This window comes from Mastigoproctus giganteus, chromosome 3 (assembly GCF_048544385.1).
Source record: "Mastigoproctus giganteus isolate SK-2022 chromosome 3, ASM4854438v1, whole genome shotgun sequence".
NCBI classification, from domain to species: Eukaryota; Metazoa; Arthropoda; class Arachnida; order Uropygi; family Thelyphonidae; genus Mastigoproctus; species Mastigoproctus giganteus.
In genome coordinates this window covers 209,573,460-209,592,741 of record NC_143577.1, presented here as the reverse complement: position 1 = coordinate 209,592,741, position 19,282 = coordinate 209,573,460, and the positions used below count along the sequence as shown (strand labels likewise).

Sequence of the window (19,282 nt, the reverse complement as noted above, 5' to 3'; positions counted from 1 at the left end):
AACATCATACTAATATTAATCTACCATCATTGCCTCATTCCATCTTCTTCGGTATCTTTTTTTTTCCATAGTAATCCCATCTTAATGAATCCTTTTCCCCTGCTTTTCACTCTGTAGAAAGTATTCAAGCTCTGTGCAAAGAGTGGATGTTCACAGTCAAGCCACATGACTGTGAACACATTTGTTTAAAACCCGAAGCCAAAAAGGTAATCTCACACCTGGAAGAAAAAATGTCATTAATGAGTTACTTATTTCTCGAAGAAATTGCTTCTACTGCATATAAAACTGGAACTAACAAAACAGTTTATTAAAGCTATCTGTAAAGAGGGAGGCTGCTTTTGGTAAACCGTTTCATAATTTGAGATAAGCGATGCAAAACTCCATACTGATGTTTTCAACGGACTGCTATCACCGAGGAGCTTCAGTACGATAATAATTTTACAACTTCTGTCTCAGAAAGAAGTGGAAGTTTTGTTAGCATTCGAGAGTGTTGAAAAACCTTATTTAGGCATCTAAAAACAGAAGGACTTCAAAAAGATTGTCAACAGCAGCTCCTCACTGATATGTGGTCCGTTGAAAACATCAGTGGAATTTTGCATCACTTAAGTCAAGAAATAATGAAACAGTGTACCGAAAACAGCCTCCCTCTTTTTGTATAGCTTTAAAGAACTGTTTCGTTAATTCTAGTTTTATATGCAGTAAAAACACTTTTCTTCGAGAGATAAGTAACCCATTAATCACATTTTATTCCCTTCAAAAAAAAAAAAAGAAAGAAAAAGCGTTTTCCCTTAATAATACAGAGCTCGACAAAATGAACAGAACACGTAGAAAACTTGGTGTAACTGTACAGCTTGCGAGGAAGCAGGACAAAATGTGGTATGGTGGTGTACATAGAATAGCCATGAAATGGAGACAGCGAGAAACTTCGGACAGGTATGAGGGACATGTATAGGGATTGTATAAGAATTTCTAAAAAGGTCACATTACAGAAGTCGATACAGGATGCTCTAAAATATGGTCACATGACATCAGTACGGCGTATGATCCCCTCCAACGGCTAAACATGGCCTGACAGCGATAAGCCATGCTCGATATAAAGGTGTCTATAAGATGCTGTGGCAACAAATAATATTCGTCCACCAGCGCAGATCTTAGCTCACCAAGTGACCTAGGAGTTGGCTGTCGGCATGCAATACGACGCCCAAGGGCGTCCCACACATGTTCGACCGTATTTAAGTCTGGTGATCTTGCTAGCCTCGGCAGTCGTTGGATATCTTCAGTTTCAAGATATTCCACCACCACTTGTGCAGTGGCGTTGTCGTGCATGAAAAGAAAATCTGGGCTAACTATACCTCTAAAAAAGTCGCAAATAATGTTCGAGGATCTGTTCTTGGTACCTCTGCGCAGTTACGGTATCCCTATCAAAAACATGAAGAGGCCGCATTCGGCCGTTGATCATTATTCCGCCCCGCACGAGAACACCGCCTCCACCTCAAGTATCCCTTTCTCTAATGTTAAGGAAGGAATAGTATCGCATTCCTCGTTGTCTCAAAATGAAATAACGTCTAGAATCTGTTTGTAGGCTAAAACGGGACTCATCAGAGAATAGAACTATACCCCATTTGTCAAGACTCCAAGTCACGTGTTCATCGCACCAGTTTTGACGAGCTCTGCTGTAGTTTGGAGTTAATGGGATACAAACCACTGGCTTCCTTGTGTAGAGTCCACTTGAATTGGGCCTTCTTTACTCACTCCGGTTGGAAATGTTTTCACTCATGGCCGCAGAAACATCAAGAGAGTTGATGACAGGACATCATAGGTTTCCGCCTTGCTGTTAGAGTCAGATAATGGTTTGTTCTAGTTGACGTAGCCGTCGTGCGACTTTGGCCAGCTCTTCTTGTAATGGTTCCTGTCTCCTGAAACTGCATGAGAGTGGGATGCAGTTTCTCCTGAAACTGCATCCCACTGAGCAAACCAAAAAACGAGAATGAAATGATGTCGCCGTAACCCGTGTTTTTATAGGCATGAATAAGTTGCATAATGTGTGGCTCTAAGGTGGTAGACCAATTTCTATTGGATACTCAGAATTTGCATGGCATGGTGCCTGTCATCAAATATTCGCCTTCGGCGACACTGTTCATGATAAAATATTCATGAAAAACATTTTGTTTTGTTAATTTTTTCAAGCAGTGTATAACAACACAAAATAATGACAAATTACCAATTAAAACACTTACACTTTATTATTAGGAATTGAAAGTCGTGATATATTCGATATGCCAATCATTGCACCATGGTAAATGTTTTTATGCAATTTTTGAAATTCTAACATGTGTTCGAAAAAATTACAGAAAACAATTTAAAAAAAAAATGGCTTTTGGTAATTCCATCAGGTAGGAAATAGAACTGTGCTCATATGTTTCATTAAGTGAACATCATGTGCACCAGCTGTGTAATCTAAAAAGTAAATGACCGAACTCTACATCTGCGAAGACTCCATAACGATCCGTTTGCGTCCCACGTTGCCCAGGCCACCAGTGGTAATTCTTTTGACACTTGTGGGATGTCTGCTGGGTGATATTTGTTAAGTATTTTGCTGCACGCCAAAAGTTTTAATTTCAGAGGTAACAACAAAGATCCCCTCTAATAATATAAATAGTTTGGGTGATCTTATGTGTTCATCGGGAACCCCCTCTCTCCAGTGACACGTATTTTTTGTGCTATAATATTTGTTAGAAATCGTTTCTCTGACACATGAGGAGATACTGTTCATTTGTCACCTTCCAGTATTGAATAACTAATCCTTGGGTCATTCGTCCATCCATAGCCTTTAGGGGATTAATTCTGACATTAGAGGTTGCCATAGTAACAATTGTTCCAAGTTACGAAATTACCTACATACTCGAAGTGCGTCTGGCATGCATCGCGGTGATTACGGTCTGTTAGTAGTAATTAGGAAATGTTGTGGCATTAGAAGCTTGGGTTTCCCGATAAAACTATGCAGTTTTGGAGTGTCGTATGTGTAGATGCTACGTGAGATCACCGGGAACGAGAATAGGCTAAAGGGCTTCGGGTGTGTATCAGGTGCTGATAGGTGCATCTCAATAAGAAATTGCAAGTTTTTCTTGCCAGTGAAAATACACGAAACATATTTTTCATTCACTTTATGGCGTCTTGTCTTCATCATAAAGGGTCATTTGTTTTCAAATGTGCGGAAAAGCTTTGTTCTTTCCCTTTTAGCTGATAATCTTAATTGTAAACATTTCTTCTTGAAATAAACATATTCCCCTGCCTCCAAAGAATAATTCTTTTGATCGTGACATTACTTTCCTCTGAGCTGCTGTTAATTTTGAACAATTTCAAATCTCCCTACCATGGATTACTGTCTCCACATTTATTTTGTTTTATTTAATTAAACGCTCATTATAGGCAGAGTCTGTTTCCAATCTACGAGTAAGCTGAAATAATATATATAAATATAAATCACAAACATTAAGAAAGTCTTAAAATCTTGGTATATGATATTATTTACAGTTAAAAAAAAATTGGCATACAGACAATATAATTATCCTACTATCATACAGGGGTCAATATCCCCTCAAGGAATAAAGCAAAATGGATACAATTATAAAATATTAATATTAAACATATGATTAGTTGTGCGTAATACAAAAATAAAATAAAATAAAAACTAGAAATTATGATAAAAGGAAATAATTTACATTTACCCACGTTTATGATAAGCATACATAAGCGTACTTATGTATACTTCTGGATTAGCATGTGCACAAATTTTACCTGCTTATAAGTGTGCCTACAAGGTACTGCCAGCACCTCTTAAACATTACTTCATTAGGCCGAATTAATTAACTCCTCTCTCATAAACTAACTTCTTTCTCTGTTGTTTCTCAAATGAGATCTGTAATTCCACCATCTATTTCTAAACCATTCAGGATACTTGTACCAAGCATCCTACACGCACCACAGTTCAGTTCCAAAGTTACCGAACCAACGTTTCTTCTCCATTTATTTCTTCTTTCATTCTCTAAATTTATTTTGTTCGTATGTATATACATCCTGATAATACAAGAAGTTTTGTGATTTATAGTTTCAAACCTTCAACTCGCCCAAGATTAACAGAACAGTTTTACGAATAACTTTTAACTATATATAAATATTTAATAAAATACAGAAAATGTGTTATTTTGTTAGACCAGGCTTACGAATGAAGTTTATATTAAAATTGTCTCCTTTTCCATAATGACATTGAGAAACGAGACAACTCCTTTCTCTTCAGTATTGCATTACTATAAATAAATTTCACTTTCTTATTGGTATTATTTGTCTTGATCTATAAATAAGATGGCGCCGTCTGTTAATGGTTGTTTAATACCATTACGGGAAAAAAACTGTTTTTTTTTATTTTTATTTTTTATTAAAAGGGTCACATATCCTGCTTTTAGTAATTGTACGAGTGTTTATAATTTTCTAGACGTAAACCTCTGAGCTTTTTTTTTAGTTTCTACTTCTGCAACCACCTGGCATCTCTCATACTGTAGCTTTATGTCAACTAAGGTTTTGACAACTTTGCACTGATTTGCTTTCGGCCCACCCTCTAATAAAATAGCAACACTATATAAACAGCTGTCGCGGTTGTACAATCTTATTGAGAATAAACAGCAGGAACACTTCTCAAGAGGGACGTGCGGTATTGCGATACCGAGTAAGTCATTGTAAGATGCTCCTTATAAAGGATCAGTGCAACTCCGAAAGAAATGCTTTCCTAATAGAAACTGTGCTCTGTAAGTCTAATAGAGAAAAAAAAATCTGTATGCCATGCTATTCTATTAATTGTACTTATTGGTTAGAAATATTTGTTACGTTGAATGAACACACCCTGTTTCAATCAAATCACTATATCACATAGAGAATATGATAAAAATTAGCTTCGTACATGATTTGCAAATATTTCCAGCTACTGAAATCACAGGAAAAATGATGCCGTTTTCGAAGATACCGTTTAATAAAGAGCTTTCTTGTTCTGAGAAGGCGAAAGGAAAGTGATGGGAGATTTAGCATGTTTCGGAAAGAATTTCCGTATTTCTAGACCATCCCACCAGATCCACCTTTCTATAAAGTCGAGAACTGTACGGAGGAAGCCAACTTCCTGACCGGAAGAGCTAGGCCGTGGTAATCTGTTCAGGCTGGCACGCTCCACCCCTCTCCACTTTCACCCTGCCCTGGGAACTCCGCTGCCTGACTGCGGAGGATATGACACCGAGACACCACTTCCTTCATTCACCTCAGAACTAGGTAGGCTTCCGCCGAGAATGACGCTACTTTTCCATTGCATCCCTTCGAAACGAATTGCACCGTGTATCCCTTCCCTCGCATTTCTGATTGTACTCATTACTGTAAAATTACTTGGCATGCTCACTTTCGATATTTCTTTCAAATCTTTAAGGCATCTCACTCTTTATTGCAAGTAACAAAACTCTCTTTGAGCGAAAGCTTTTATTAAGTTTGTCTTACCGTTTGGTTCGTTGTTGAATAAATTAACAATCTTGGGACCATTAGGCTAAGACGTTTATAAGTGAAATGCGTTGTCTTAAGGTCCAAACGCCCATCTCATTCTAAACATACGTCATTAGTTTAATTTTCTGTCTTGTATTCTCCATTTTCCAAGGCTTGCCCAATCATAAATTCCCTAGTTTGCCAGTGTGTGCGCGAATGACACGTAAAGGAAATGAAAATGAAAAAAATATATATATATAAAAAAACATAAAATGGATCGAGAACGGAAATTAAATCAGAAAGTGGTATTATGTCAGCGCAATCAGTCATCCACCACCGCAAGGTAGCACTGGATATAAATGATGTATCGCAAAGGAAAATTTAGAATTAACGAATTATTTGTCTGTTCGTACATAATGACATTTCTATGGCGTTTTTACGCCAATATTATATAATGATGAAAAACACGAGCAACGTGGAAAATAAGAATAAAGTATAAATATTTTCCTTAGAAGATGTTTTTGTTACTTAAATACTGAAACAGCATTTCCACAAAACTTGGGACATATTGTAAGTCGCAAATGAACATCCGTCTATGGTAAATGCAATAATAACTTCTTGAGACGAACACTAAGTAAAGTAAAGTAAAGTAAATGCAATAATAACTTTTTGAGACGAACACTCCAAAAACGCAAAATAAGTCATTTTTGGCTTTAATATCAGCAGTTTTAATCCCATGGATATAAGGATAGTAATATTTTAAATTTCTTATTCTGTAATGGATACTCTCTTTCAGCTTTTCTTTCTTGGTAATATATACATACATACAATTAAATCTACTGTTAGAAAATTTAGAAGTATTGATTTTTGCTACTTTATTCACCCAGAATTCTGGTGTAAATAATAATATAAAGGAATAGTACTTATTCATTTTATTACAAACACAAAGAAAATACATCTTTGCTTGAGTTGTGGACTTTTTATTCAAGGCTGTAAAAGCATGCAAGACTTATACTGCTTAATAGTGTCGAAATAGAGAGAAGCTACATGTTCCTTGTATTCTTGCACTGTTTTCTATAGGCGAAAACAAAGGGAAAAAGGTGGAGAGCGGAAATGTGCCAACTCAGTTTCCGGTTTCACTAGGTCTAGTTTCCTCACGTGAAAGGTAAAGGCTAGGGCTCGTATTTAAGTATCCAAGACTATTATCACGAAACCGGTTAACTGACAAATATTTATTTATCGACCATCATAATATGGTTTCTGCTGGGTGTTTGGGAATCATCATGCCATTCACAAGGTTGTGCTTTTGATTTATAACCAATTCTTTACTATTGTGAGAAATATAAGCAATAAAGTCAAGCAAGGGTTTTTTTTTTTTGGGTTGAAAGTTTCTTTCCTTTACTTCCGAAAAGACCACATTGTGACTGCACTAGTTTTCAGACTTGAACAGTTAAAGATTTAAAAAATTCACTTTTTTTTTTTTTTTAACAAAAATAAAAAAACTGATTTATTGAAATTTTCAGCAAAATCACTTAACATTTAAAATATCACATGTAGATCCCTTCTTTAAGAATATAATTCATTTTAAAATATTTAAAAAAAAATTTTTTTTTTTTTAAATAACTTTTTCATATTTCCATTGCGTTTTCTCAATATGTTGTTTTTTTTTTTGCCTTTTCTTTTATGTATGTGTAGGTGGGTGAATCCTAAAAGCAACGAGGCGTGACCCCGGTTCCTCAGGTCATGATACCTGCGGTTCAGCCACGTTAAGTCGGAAGCGCAGCCAACTTGAGTGGGCCGCAAACAACGGACCCAACCCGAGCCGTCCAATCGCAAGCCTTGTTTCGTCTTATGATGTCATCGGAGGAGGACGCCGAAACAATGCCGATGGAAGAGAAAGCCTTAAAAACTAAGACGAAACGCGTGCGGCAGAGAGTAGACGCTGGTGAGCCGCGGAACAGTTACGCGAGTATCCCAAACTTTAGTTCGCGACCACCTGGACTTCAGTTTCACCATAATGGCTACACTATGGTCGCTGGCAATAAAATGTTGAGTGACCTTCTAGGACGACACCCTAAAGAGGATCCCGGAATGCTGATTGACCCTACGTTAGACGGCAGAGTTAACGGTACCAGCCCGGTGTCTGCAGGAGCGTGTGGAATGCCCTTAGCCATGTCGACAGCGCACACCCCCGTTGGAAACAGAGTCGGTGTTTTCCTGAATGGGACAGGTACAGAACTATCTCAGTTGTACATGCGCAGTGGAGACAGCCCGCCAGCTTCCCCCGTGGCAGAGAACACGCACCTCTTGCGGGATATTCTGCAAGGCAGGAAACAGAGCAACATCTCTGGAGATTACAATGGTGGCGGGAGTGTGTCACCAGCCGATCGGAGCAGCCCCTCTAGCGGCGGCCCACACTCGAGTGTAGTGCTTGGTCCCCTCTTGAAAGGGAGTTTGCCGACTTCCGCCAGTCATGCCTCGGAGACGCTGGGGGAGGGTGTTGAGCCGAGCGGAGCCGGAAGCAGAATTACGAGTAGGACGCCCGAGAAAGAGGAAAGCGAAGACTCAGATAGTAAAGCGAGTAGCAGGATGTCAGAACACGAGCAGGACACGGGCCCTTCTCTGGCTGCAAGATCGCCTATAACTACTCCCGTCTCTTCTCCTAGTCCGAGCTGTAGTCCCAATCCCCTCCGTCCCCCAAGTATGCCTACAAGTAACTCCGGCGGTATTCCTACGTGGTCAACTACAAACGCTTTAGAAGTGAAACGTGCTCGTGTGGAAAACATTGTCTCTAACATGCTGCAGGGGCCTGGCAGAATCATAGGTGGCCAAGGACCCGGATCAGAACAGCAAGCTCCGGTAAACGGGTGCAAGAAACGCAAACTATATCAACCACAGCAACACGAGGTTGGCCGTAGTTTAAACGGTGTGGAAGAAGAAGAAGAGGAAGAGGAAGATGACGGCCAGCCCGCACCCAAACAAAAACGTCAGGAATGGCAGAGTTTAAAGTTAAGGTTGCGTCAGATGGAGCAACAACTTCTCGCTATGCAACAGCAGTATCTAGAGCTTATTGAAGCTGACTGTACAGACGATGAAGCGGAACATAACAACGTTTCTTCCAACAGTGACGAAGTTCGTACATCGGGACAACCGGCGAATGTGGAATGTCGACAAGATCGGAACAGCCCAGTGTGTGATGTTCAAGAACAAGAAGAAGAGTTGAAAGTACAGACTCCACTTTCTCAGGACTCTGATGAAAATAAAGATGTAAACCGAAGGCTGTCTCCGAGACCTACTTCTAACAGAGCTTATGCAGAGCAAGATCACATGCACTTCTACGAAGAAATGCGAAGAATGGTATCGGAACAAGAGAAGATTTCCCGAGAAAATGAAGTGAAACCACACGTACAAGAAATCCGTCAGTCGTGCATCGTTCGTCCTCCCTCTCGAGTCGGTACCCAAGGTTCTAGTCCAGATATCGAATGGCTGGTGGAATCGCTAAAAGCAGAGATGTCGTCATCTCTCACTCAAGTCATTGATTCAGTAGTATCACGGTACGTGCAACGCCGGGCTTTGGTGAAAGTAGCAAATGCTGAAAACGAACCCCCAAAAGACCTAACACTCTTGTCTCAGATGTTGGATAGAAAGTCTCCGAGAACGAAAGTGATAGACCGCGGAAGTCGTGTGAATGGACACGGACTGGTGAGTCAAAGGACAAGTCCTTTTCCAGAGTCGATACCAAAACCTGCTTTTTTTTATCCACCAGCTCTGAAGCCTCCCACAAGCACTTTTTACTGCAGTACTCCCCAACAACTTCCCGGCATTCCTGTAGGACCGACTTATCAGTCACCTGTCCACACTCCTTTAGGACCAACTTCAACTCCTTCGAACCCAAGTTCCATACCACTTGAGTTACCAGAACAAACAGAAGCAATGTCTCTGGTTGTGACTCCTAAAAAGAAACGCCACAAGGTGACTGACACTCGTATAACGCCACGTACTGTAAGTAGAGTGTTAGGCCAAGAGTCGGACACGAGCCCTAAGTATCCTATGCTGGGTAGTATGCCCTCAGAACCACCACCACCACAAGGCATGTATCCACATCACCCGCCGCCCCCTCCCTTGGTGCCTGTGACACTGCCAACATCTGTTGCCATCCCAAACCCTAGTCTTCATCAGTCTGAAGTGTTTACCGGCTTCCATTACGATCATTCCCGCCTAGGACATTTCTTGCACGAAACAGCCGACGAGGACAATTTACTTCACAACAGTCCTTCTGTGCATTCATCGCTCCTTTCTTCGCATGCACAGCGAGGCTCTCCGGACTCTCTTCATTTCGCCCACCACAAACAAGTTGATAATGGAGAAGGTTCCGACCCAGGAGACAGTCCATCTTACGAGTTAGGCATGGCATTGATATCCTTTCTTGGTATATATATTTTTCTGTCATAGCTTTATTCTTGATATCGATAGCTTAAGTTTAATTTTGAATTTTGAAAAGTGTTTGAATTCAGTAATGTATTTTAAACTATATTGATTTAAAAATATATTGTTTTTATTAATTTTCTTAAATACTTTTAAGAACATATATTTTAGCTTCCTAAAATTGCATATTTCAGCCCTTCACTAATAATGTGATCAGATTAGGTTACAATACGATACAGTTTAATATAAGTTATAGATATATATATGTCGTTGGTGTTGAATTTTAGGCTCATCAGCGTCTTAGACCGTATTGAGCCATTGTATTATGTTTGCACAAGTGTGCGTTCAGGGTTCCTGAAAAATATGCACTGATTTGCATATTTTTGGCTTAAAAAAACTGGAATAACTCATATATATATATATATATATATATATATATATATATATATATATATATATATATATATATATATATATATATGAGTGAGTTATATTGATATATGGCTACACTACACGACCATAGTGTAGCCATATATATATACGTATATATATATATGTTAACTGTAAAATTCATTCGCAAATAAGGATATATTATGGAGTCAACATGCTAACTCTTCTATGTAAACCCCTGGCTAGTAGCCGTGAAAGGGTGTTGTGTACGGCGTGTGCCTTTCGTATACAATCTTCTAACTAGTTAGTTCAGTGACTTCAAAGGATCTGTCACCTGGGTGAAGATGTGTTTCTAAAAAGTAATTATTGATTACTAGCAGTATTTTTTTTTTTTTTTGAACGACATATGTCCCTTAAGCCTAATTTAGTGTTAATCTTAAAATAAGCGATTTTATTACTTCCACTCTAAAAAAGACGTCGAGTTGAGATTACATTACAGATAATGGCTCGTAAAATCCTGCACATTCTAAGGTGAGGCAAACTAAAGTGCAGGAACTAATACAACTACAGTATTTTAGTTCTGCTAGCTTTTTCACTAAATTTAGTTCGCCTTTCCTCGATAAAAATGTTAAAAGGATTTTAATCCAAGCTTTGCTCTTAATATGAAAAAAGTAATGCAAAATAAGTAAATTCCAGTACAGTATATAGTAATTGTGATTTAATTATGTTTCAATTAATCAGTGAAGAATATGTGTTATGCATTGCCTTAAAGCTAGTGCTAAGGAAAGCATATGCGAACTTATTTTAGTTTTCTATCACATGTAGTTTAAAATCATGGTAGGGTGGTTTTTTTTTTTTTTTTTTTTGTTAATTATCAAATGCTCAGCAGAGTTGAAAGGCGACTGATCGGAATAGTAATAAATAAAACTTAGATCATTAAAACACATTCAGTTGAAATAATATTCTTCATAAATACTTCTTTTCTTGGCATTATTCACAATTACCATTCGGAGATTTACAGTATCTTAAGATTTAGTTGAATCCTAAATTAATGTGTTGTATATTAGTATTAGACATGTCTGTAGCTTAACCATCCAGCTCTATGTATGAGTCATATGAAATAAAACTCAGAGTCTTCTTGGAATTTAATTTAAATACTTTTTTGTATTGTATCTGAAGTGTGAATTTTTACATGATACAACACTAATTCTAAATTAATGTATTGTAGGATTAGTAGTGGAGGTTACTTACTCTTCTTTAACTAATATGTAATGTCAGTATCCAAATCCTGGTAGTTCCTTCTAAATTATGTGATTTTAAGTAAACCAGAAGAAATAATATATTTCCTTATATGCGATTAATCTTTTTATACATGATTTCCTTAACTTCTTAGCATACAAAGACAGGCTCGTAAGAATTAATACAAAATGCTTATCAGTATTTTCTCAAGGCTTCTTGGTATCTTCTAATCTTCTTCTTGCAGATTATCTACGGATCCAAGAGGACGCAATGCGACTCTTCTGTTGTGCCATTACCAGTTCACATTAATTTCACTAAAGTAAAATTAATGTTTCATTAATGTGCTCTTTATTTCGTTAGGATGACGATCTGGATATTTTCCAGTGGCCATTGTACTTCTTATTTAATATTGGTTGGTTAGTTAGTAAATCTGACCAGTCATTTGTCAGTAATTGCTAGGAAAGAAACGTACAAAAGTTACAATTTCCTTTCCTGAACCAGATGAATCAAAAGAGATTTATTGCAAAAGCGAATGGCATACAAAATTTTCAATGAAGTCAGAAAATAGTTGAAGACTGACTATAACTGAATTAATGCTATACAGAGTAATGCTATTACTTTAAAATAGAAAGCATCACCTTTTCTATCCCGTCACAGCTGATTTAGATGTCAGTTAGTTAGTTTTTAAAGGTGTGGAATATTTCATTCCACACCTTCATTTCATTGTTATTTACAAAACTGCATACAACGAGACTCAGTCACCCATTTTATTAGTGAGATATATAAAAGGCAAATTTTGGAGAAGTTCAGCAACATAAAATATAGAAGAATTACCTTGTTACTTGATATAGATAATGATTAATATTATTGAATATACTAATAACGTTGTTAAACTTCTGTGTGTTAATGGTATACCTTTATTACATAAAGCTTGAACACGTTTTAAAGATCTGTAAACAAGTACTTTGTCTCCATTGTAAAGAATGATGTAAAATACAAAAGAAACTCGATTAGAAATCAAATCGTGCAAATGCTTTTCTTTTATCCACAAAGAAATCCGCGCCCCAACATTACAATTGCATTTATCGCATATGAGTTCTCTCTGTTTTACGAACACAAATGGAATATTGATTACTGAAGTTAGAGCTTCCATTACGGCAATGTCACCATCCTATACATATTCCGAAAACGTCTCGAAATTGGCATGTAAAACTAATAATCATCGTGAGACCACCCAAAATTTGAAATCACATTTACTTTTGATCCACTAACCGAATTATTTTTATTTCATTTTTACTGTTTCCATTACACTTCTTTACTGGAAAGAGGTGTAGGGAAGGCAATCCATAAAATATAGTTCTACTATGTTGTTCCGACGTATACAGTAAACGAATAGGAATCCTAATTTAAAATTCGACTTAAATTTTAACTTCCTATATCAATTCTTTGGATTTTATTTCTATATTTGTTATCAACCACGTCTCAGGGATGTTGCATCGCTGATGATGATGAGAGGCAGATTTCCTCGAAAGCGTTGACAACAGAGTCAACTGAGGTAAGAATCCAAACAACGATATTGTTTGTTGGCTATTGAGAAATGAGGCACATGAGAGAAATAGTTCTCTACAGTGTATTCATCTAAAATTACGCTTAAACAAAATTAATAATCATGCACAATGCGAAAAATACTAATGTGGAGGTGACCTCCTCCAGTAGTAAGAGAACTTACTTCTAAACTTATTTAAAATATAAGCAAATACTAAATTACAAAGGAAAATTAAAGATAAATTTCAGATGTAAATTTGTTGAAATCATAGGATACGCAGCATTAAGCACTTCTAATTACTTCTTATTAACTTCTGTCCTTCTTTCTTGTTCTCCGTAGTTACAATTTCTGTTCCGTTAGCCCTTTACCTATTCCACACTCTTACCTACAAATTTATGTATCCATTATGGTCGTTGGGTTTCTTCTGCTTAATTTTGGCAGTGTCCCTGGTCCATAAACCCTTAATCATTTATTATTAATTATTAATATATATACCGTTACATTCTTCGTAAAATTCTTATAAATAACTTATATATTGGTCACGATGCATGAGTACATATATTGTTCTTTATACATTCTTCGCTTATTCTTTACTTATTTTTATTTTATTTATGTTTATTCTTTACTTTATTGATAAGAACACTAAAGGAAGCGTTATCTAAATTTTATAATCCTATTTCTAATTCTTGTTTAAACTTAGCCGCTTATTTTCCTTGATTAGTTTGTTTTGCTAAAAAGCTGCATATACGGTATTTAAAAATTGTCTTTGGATATCTTAGACAGGTTTTGAAATATAAATTGCTTCTTTCTTCAGCGTACCGAAGTTTACTAATGAAAATAGCTACTTTCAGTTGACTGCCAAATTACTGATGTCGTCACATTTTGTATTTAATTTTATAAAATACGTATTGTAAAGGTATTCAACAGATTAGATTGCGGAAAAATAATTTTTATCGCAGTACTGCAGTTGTTGAGAAAACCTTGAGTTACCGTCTTTGTTAGCTAGCGATGAACAGAACAGTGAAACTAAAACATTGTTTTACTTTATAACAGACGTTTCGTGGGTACGCTTGACGCTCACTTCTTCAGTGCTATTTAACTAATTACTACTTAATGAACATAATTTAACATTGCTCTCATTAACCATAACTAGCACGTAGATAATACAATAGGAGAACATTAATGTCTTCCTGTTGTGTTGTCCACCACCTGTTAAACTTCTTGGTTCTTTCCTTTAGCTCCACCAGTGGAAGGAAAGGAATTTTGTATACCAATTTTATTTACGTTCACAGGGGCTGATTTTTTCAAAACACAAAGGCAACTATAAACGCTCCCATTCCTTTTGGTTCACTTTCTGACAGAAATACGTAAACTTTAATGTTGACAAATATTGCCTGATAACAGAACGTATACGATGTATTTATTATTCCATTTAAATTTTTAAACTATAATATTAAATATATTTATTCTAGAAATTAATGGCATATGGACTAAAGGTGAGAAAAGCGTAATTGCATATTATGTTGAAGTTCCAGCTAAAAATTCCAAAGTGAACTGTGTAAAGTCCCCCTCTTTTGTTTTAATTTAATGGCATCTTTGAATTCGTTTTGCATGTGTTATGTGTGGCGCTTAATTACTGCTGTTCGTTATTATTTTTTAAATGGGATCTTTTGTAAATTTTTATTTTTAAATGGGATCTACGTTTATTTATACCTAATATATGGTTCTCATATAGTTATTTCTATGCATGCCGTATTCCTTGGTTGGCGACATACAGATGGGTCAAGAATAGAACATTTCTCCATGATTAAGAGAGAAATTTCATTTGCTATATTTTCTTCTCATGCTACTTTTGTTTTGAATTATTTTTATTTTCAGTTCTATACTGATTTAATAAGTTTTTGTGGAAATTCATTTTGTAATAAAAATAATGTTTCTGGTTTCGTTTGTCATTTAGTTAAAAAATGAACTCTCCCGCCTCATTGAAAAATTTGATCGTTAAGTCTCTCCAAATAATGACCTTTAGTTCATGTCCAAATATTTGTGCTGTGCAATATATTATGCATGACAAACGTTATTAAATGTCATGAGTTGTTCCAAAACCTAGCCAACTTTCTCCTTAATGCAGCGTACACCAGTACCCTGACACCGATGCACTTACGCAAGGCCAAGCTGATGTTTTTCTTCGCTCGCTATCCCAGCTCAGCAGTCCTGAAGATGTACTTTCCAGATATAAAGTTCAACAAGAACAACACAGCTCAACTCGTCAAGTGGTTTTCAAATTTTAGGTAAGTATTTCATTCTATTAAATATTTGCTTGTTTTTTTTTTCTGTTTATACTTGTACGTATATATAGTTTCCTTCTTCATTTAGAATTATTCCACCATAATAAGTGGAATAAATGTAATTGAAGAAAATGTAAGTGAAATGAAATGTTACTGAATCATCACTGAACTCGCTTTTCGAAGTATACGAATAAAAATTATTCAATTCACGCTGTCAGCACATGAAAATTTGAATCTATATTTATTACGAACATGTAATTACAGAACTGCCTTTCGAAATATAGTTTTTGATATAAATTTAAACTGCATGTGTGCTTCTTCCATTCTAGGCTGCCTAGCGTTTCCAGAGTATTCTTTAATTCAGACGTATTCTTAATTCAAGTATTCTTAATTCACAGGATAACGCGATTCCAGTGTCACTGGAATCGCGTTATCCTGTGATTCTGAACAACGAAAATCGATATTAATTTATGGACTTTTGTTCAAGAAACGTTTTTTACATTTCCCTGTATGTTTGGATCACTCCAGCTTAACACTGCCCTAAAATGTAATTTTAGTAACTGCAGTTGATTATGCTTGTAAGTAAAATTATACACGACTTTCGAAAATCGCATAATTATTGCAGTCCAAGGTATATGTGCTTCCTCGATTAAACTGATATACCCATATCTGACCAATTCAAAGCAGATAAGAAAAAAAATCTTAATCTTGAGTAATCTCTAGTATTATAAACACAGACGTATTTATACATATTGATAATTGGAAATTTATTGTTCATCATAAGTGAGCACCAAACTGCTTTCTTAATCTTCCATAATTTTTGCTTGTTTCCCCAGGCGAGTTGCTCGTGGTATTAACAGAATGTTAATCATCGTCAAAGAGAAATTTGGTGTGCACGCATTTTTTGCACTTTTTCCCCTACTTGTTATCTCTGCTTCTGCGTAATGATAATGCCTTATATATAGTGTTTTTCTGAGTCGAAATCTTGTTGCTATGCCACATTTTGTGACATACTCCTACATTTATCTTCACACTTTTTCACTTGTTACCTTTTAGCGAACATTCTTAGATAAAGCATTTCGATAAGCGACTAGCTTAATGATCCAAAATAATGAGAATAATAGTTAAACGTAGAGCCTCGTCCTGCCTAGTATCAAACACGATAACGTTAAATAGTTAAAGCGTTGGGGAGACCCTACACTGCCAACTTCTAAGTGTGTTCACCAAGTCTTGCTCACATTGACAGAATATGAAAAGAAGTTTCCAAAGTACCGTTTTTTATCTGTTTGGCATTACATTCAATAGTATAGACTCTACCAGAATAAATAATCACCTCTCTTAGTCACACCGAAAGCGATCGCCAGAAACATTTTTTATGCGACTGTATAAAAGTTGATTGCGATCACGAGATATCGGTGAACTATTTCTAAACTGCGTGCATCTTATGGTCGGTTTGCTTGTTTTTTGGATAAAAATCAGAGCCAAAAATAACTTACGAGTGCGGATTGCGATGTATTTCAATAGTTTTCGATTATGGAAATAAAAGTACCTCAGAAATTAGAAACATCTACGCTGTGCTAAAACTTAAGAAGTTTTTTACGATAACTTCACCACGTGATTGATGTTCACGCAATGGGCGGCTGTGAGGTAAAATTTGTGTACTAATTCTTTTTAAGACTAGGAAAAGCCAGGGGAAATGGTAAACCTATCGATAGCAAATTTTGGTGACAAGATCCTTAAGAGTATTATGTCCTGAAAATTTAAAAAAGATCGGAGCTGCAATACTAAATTTATAGCAATCAGAATTGACCAAAAATCTCCGATCCCCCCTCCCCAAGGCCAACAAGGATCTCTCAAGGGAGAACAAAAACATCCACTGAAAATTTGGTTTCTATCCGATGGTGAAGACAATCGTTTTTTATGTATATGCGAATACACCTTTATTAATCGTAAAGAGATAACCTTCAGTTGTTGTCAGTAATGCTGATAAATAAAAGTAATGTATAGTTTTCTTCAAAAATCAGTTAAGCGAAGCTATTCTTATATTTTTGTCAGTTTATCAGATAATTTATCTCGAAAGAGGTAAATCATGTCAATTACGATTATGAAACGAAATTAGTAAGCTAAAACGAACATGAGAAAATTACTAGACGTTCTATTCGCTATGCGATATCAGCTTCAAAATTTCTTTGTTTTGACTCCCGTTTTTTATCTTTAATACTTAATTCAATTTTTCAAAATATATCCGACTATGTATTTAACTCGTTGGCTACTAATTTTTTTTTTTTTTTTGCGTAATACAATAATCATAAATTTGAAAAATATGCGCTGCTTGTTTACGAACTTTCAAGACACTAATTTTTTGACAAAGCCAAATTAATTTTTTTCTGTGCTACACAGAAACAGATTACTTGCCTTTGGCATATATGTTATCGAAATATCTGTATATTTTTCGTAGGGGGATGCTTTCTTTAGAAACGGCTGAATGAATCTCGATATGAACAGCAATGTTTGTCTTTAAGTTTCAGAAGATGCCCCATACCCAATCGTAATAAGTATAAAATGCAATTTTCTATGGCGCGCAACTTTTGTGTAACCCTATACATGGATGTTGCTGTAATCCAGAAAACAAAAAAAACTTTTTTCATGTTGAAAGACATGTTAAGATTGTAAGGTTTTGCGAAGTTTTTTTGAAACTGAGAGAGGAATAAAACAATATACGCAGGTTATTTTATGAAAACCTCAAACACGAAAGATATTAGAACCTTTAGTACTTAGTACTGTACGTGGCTTGTGAAGGGTGAGAAGATGAAAGAAGATACTTGTTGACATTAGACTTGAATTTCTTTACATTGTAATTTTCAGGAAATATATGTGAAGGAAGGTGTACCAGATAAAAATATTTCAATACACAGAATTTGAAACCGAAACTTCTGCCTTTCATTCATGTTAAAAATAACAAAAAAACATGAACCGGTTCGCAGTTTTTTTGCTTATTAAGTTGTTAATCTTTTAACAGCAGTTACTTTCGCAGAGCTCATCTTTCCAAGCTCAAGGAACATAAAAATTAAAAACGTTTAATAACAGCATTTACTTCTGAAGTGGGGTAACTGTTCAGCTCATCAGTTGATGTGTAGAAAAGTTTTAGAAGCGCACATCACATGACGGGCGGAGCAGTTAAAGGGTTAAAGCGCGCTAATACAGTGCACATATTTTGCTTTATATATCTTTTTAAGCATTGAATACCAATAATAGTTAACCACGCCTTCCTCTGTATCAGCATTCGAATGAGGTATACGTATGCTATTAAGAAAGAACGAATTTATATTTAGAAATATGAATTTACACTGTAAATTAAGCGGTCCAGTGTACCGATAGCAACACCTCCTCTTTTAAAGGAATGTGATATTAATTTTTCACGTGTGGAAAGTTTTTTTAAGCTGCTAATTATCAGATAGGAAACTAAGACAATTTCAGACGTAAAAGGTAAAACACTATCGGGAAGTACCGAAGCATCGTCCTGTTTTCCTGTGTATGGAAATCTTTGGGCGGCAACTGTTCATGCGGATGCCTTTTCTGTAACACGCAGCCGACCGTGCAATGACCATAGCATTACTGGAGGGCGGCACTCTGGTCGGCCGGAGGGGGAGGAAGTAGCAATGGAGACCTATTCTCCCTACTTCCATGTATCCATTATTCCCAGCTGTCGGGATGTCGGACCCTGTCTCTTATCACTATCTCCAAGGAAAGTCATGCTCTGTTAGCACCGCCTGCCAGCTTGTATGCTTTACGAATATGCGCATGCGTCTTAATAAGACGTCTTTCCGCGATTGGCTCTTTACAAATATTTGCTGCTGGTTAAGGTCACTAATGCGGTTCATAT

The 19,282-nt window shown here is 36.3% G+C and overlaps 1 protein-coding gene across 1 annotated transcript in view; it reads left to right on the top strand.

Annotated features, from left to right (window-relative positions):
* pros (homeobox protein prospero) overlaps positions 1 to 19,282 on the top strand; it is a 174,774-nt gene that overhangs the window by 130,511 nt on the left and 24,981 nt on the right. Inside the window, exons 3-4 of the mRNA XM_090369603.1 lie at positions 7,210 to 9,943; positions 15,243 to 15,402. Coding sequence (XP_090225729.1) covers positions 7,366 to 9,943; positions 15,243 to 15,402 — 2,738 coding nt within the window. The 5' untranslated portion in view covers positions 7,210 to 7,365. The remainder of the gene's footprint in view (positions 1 to 7,209; positions 9,944 to 15,242; positions 15,403 to 19,282) is intronic.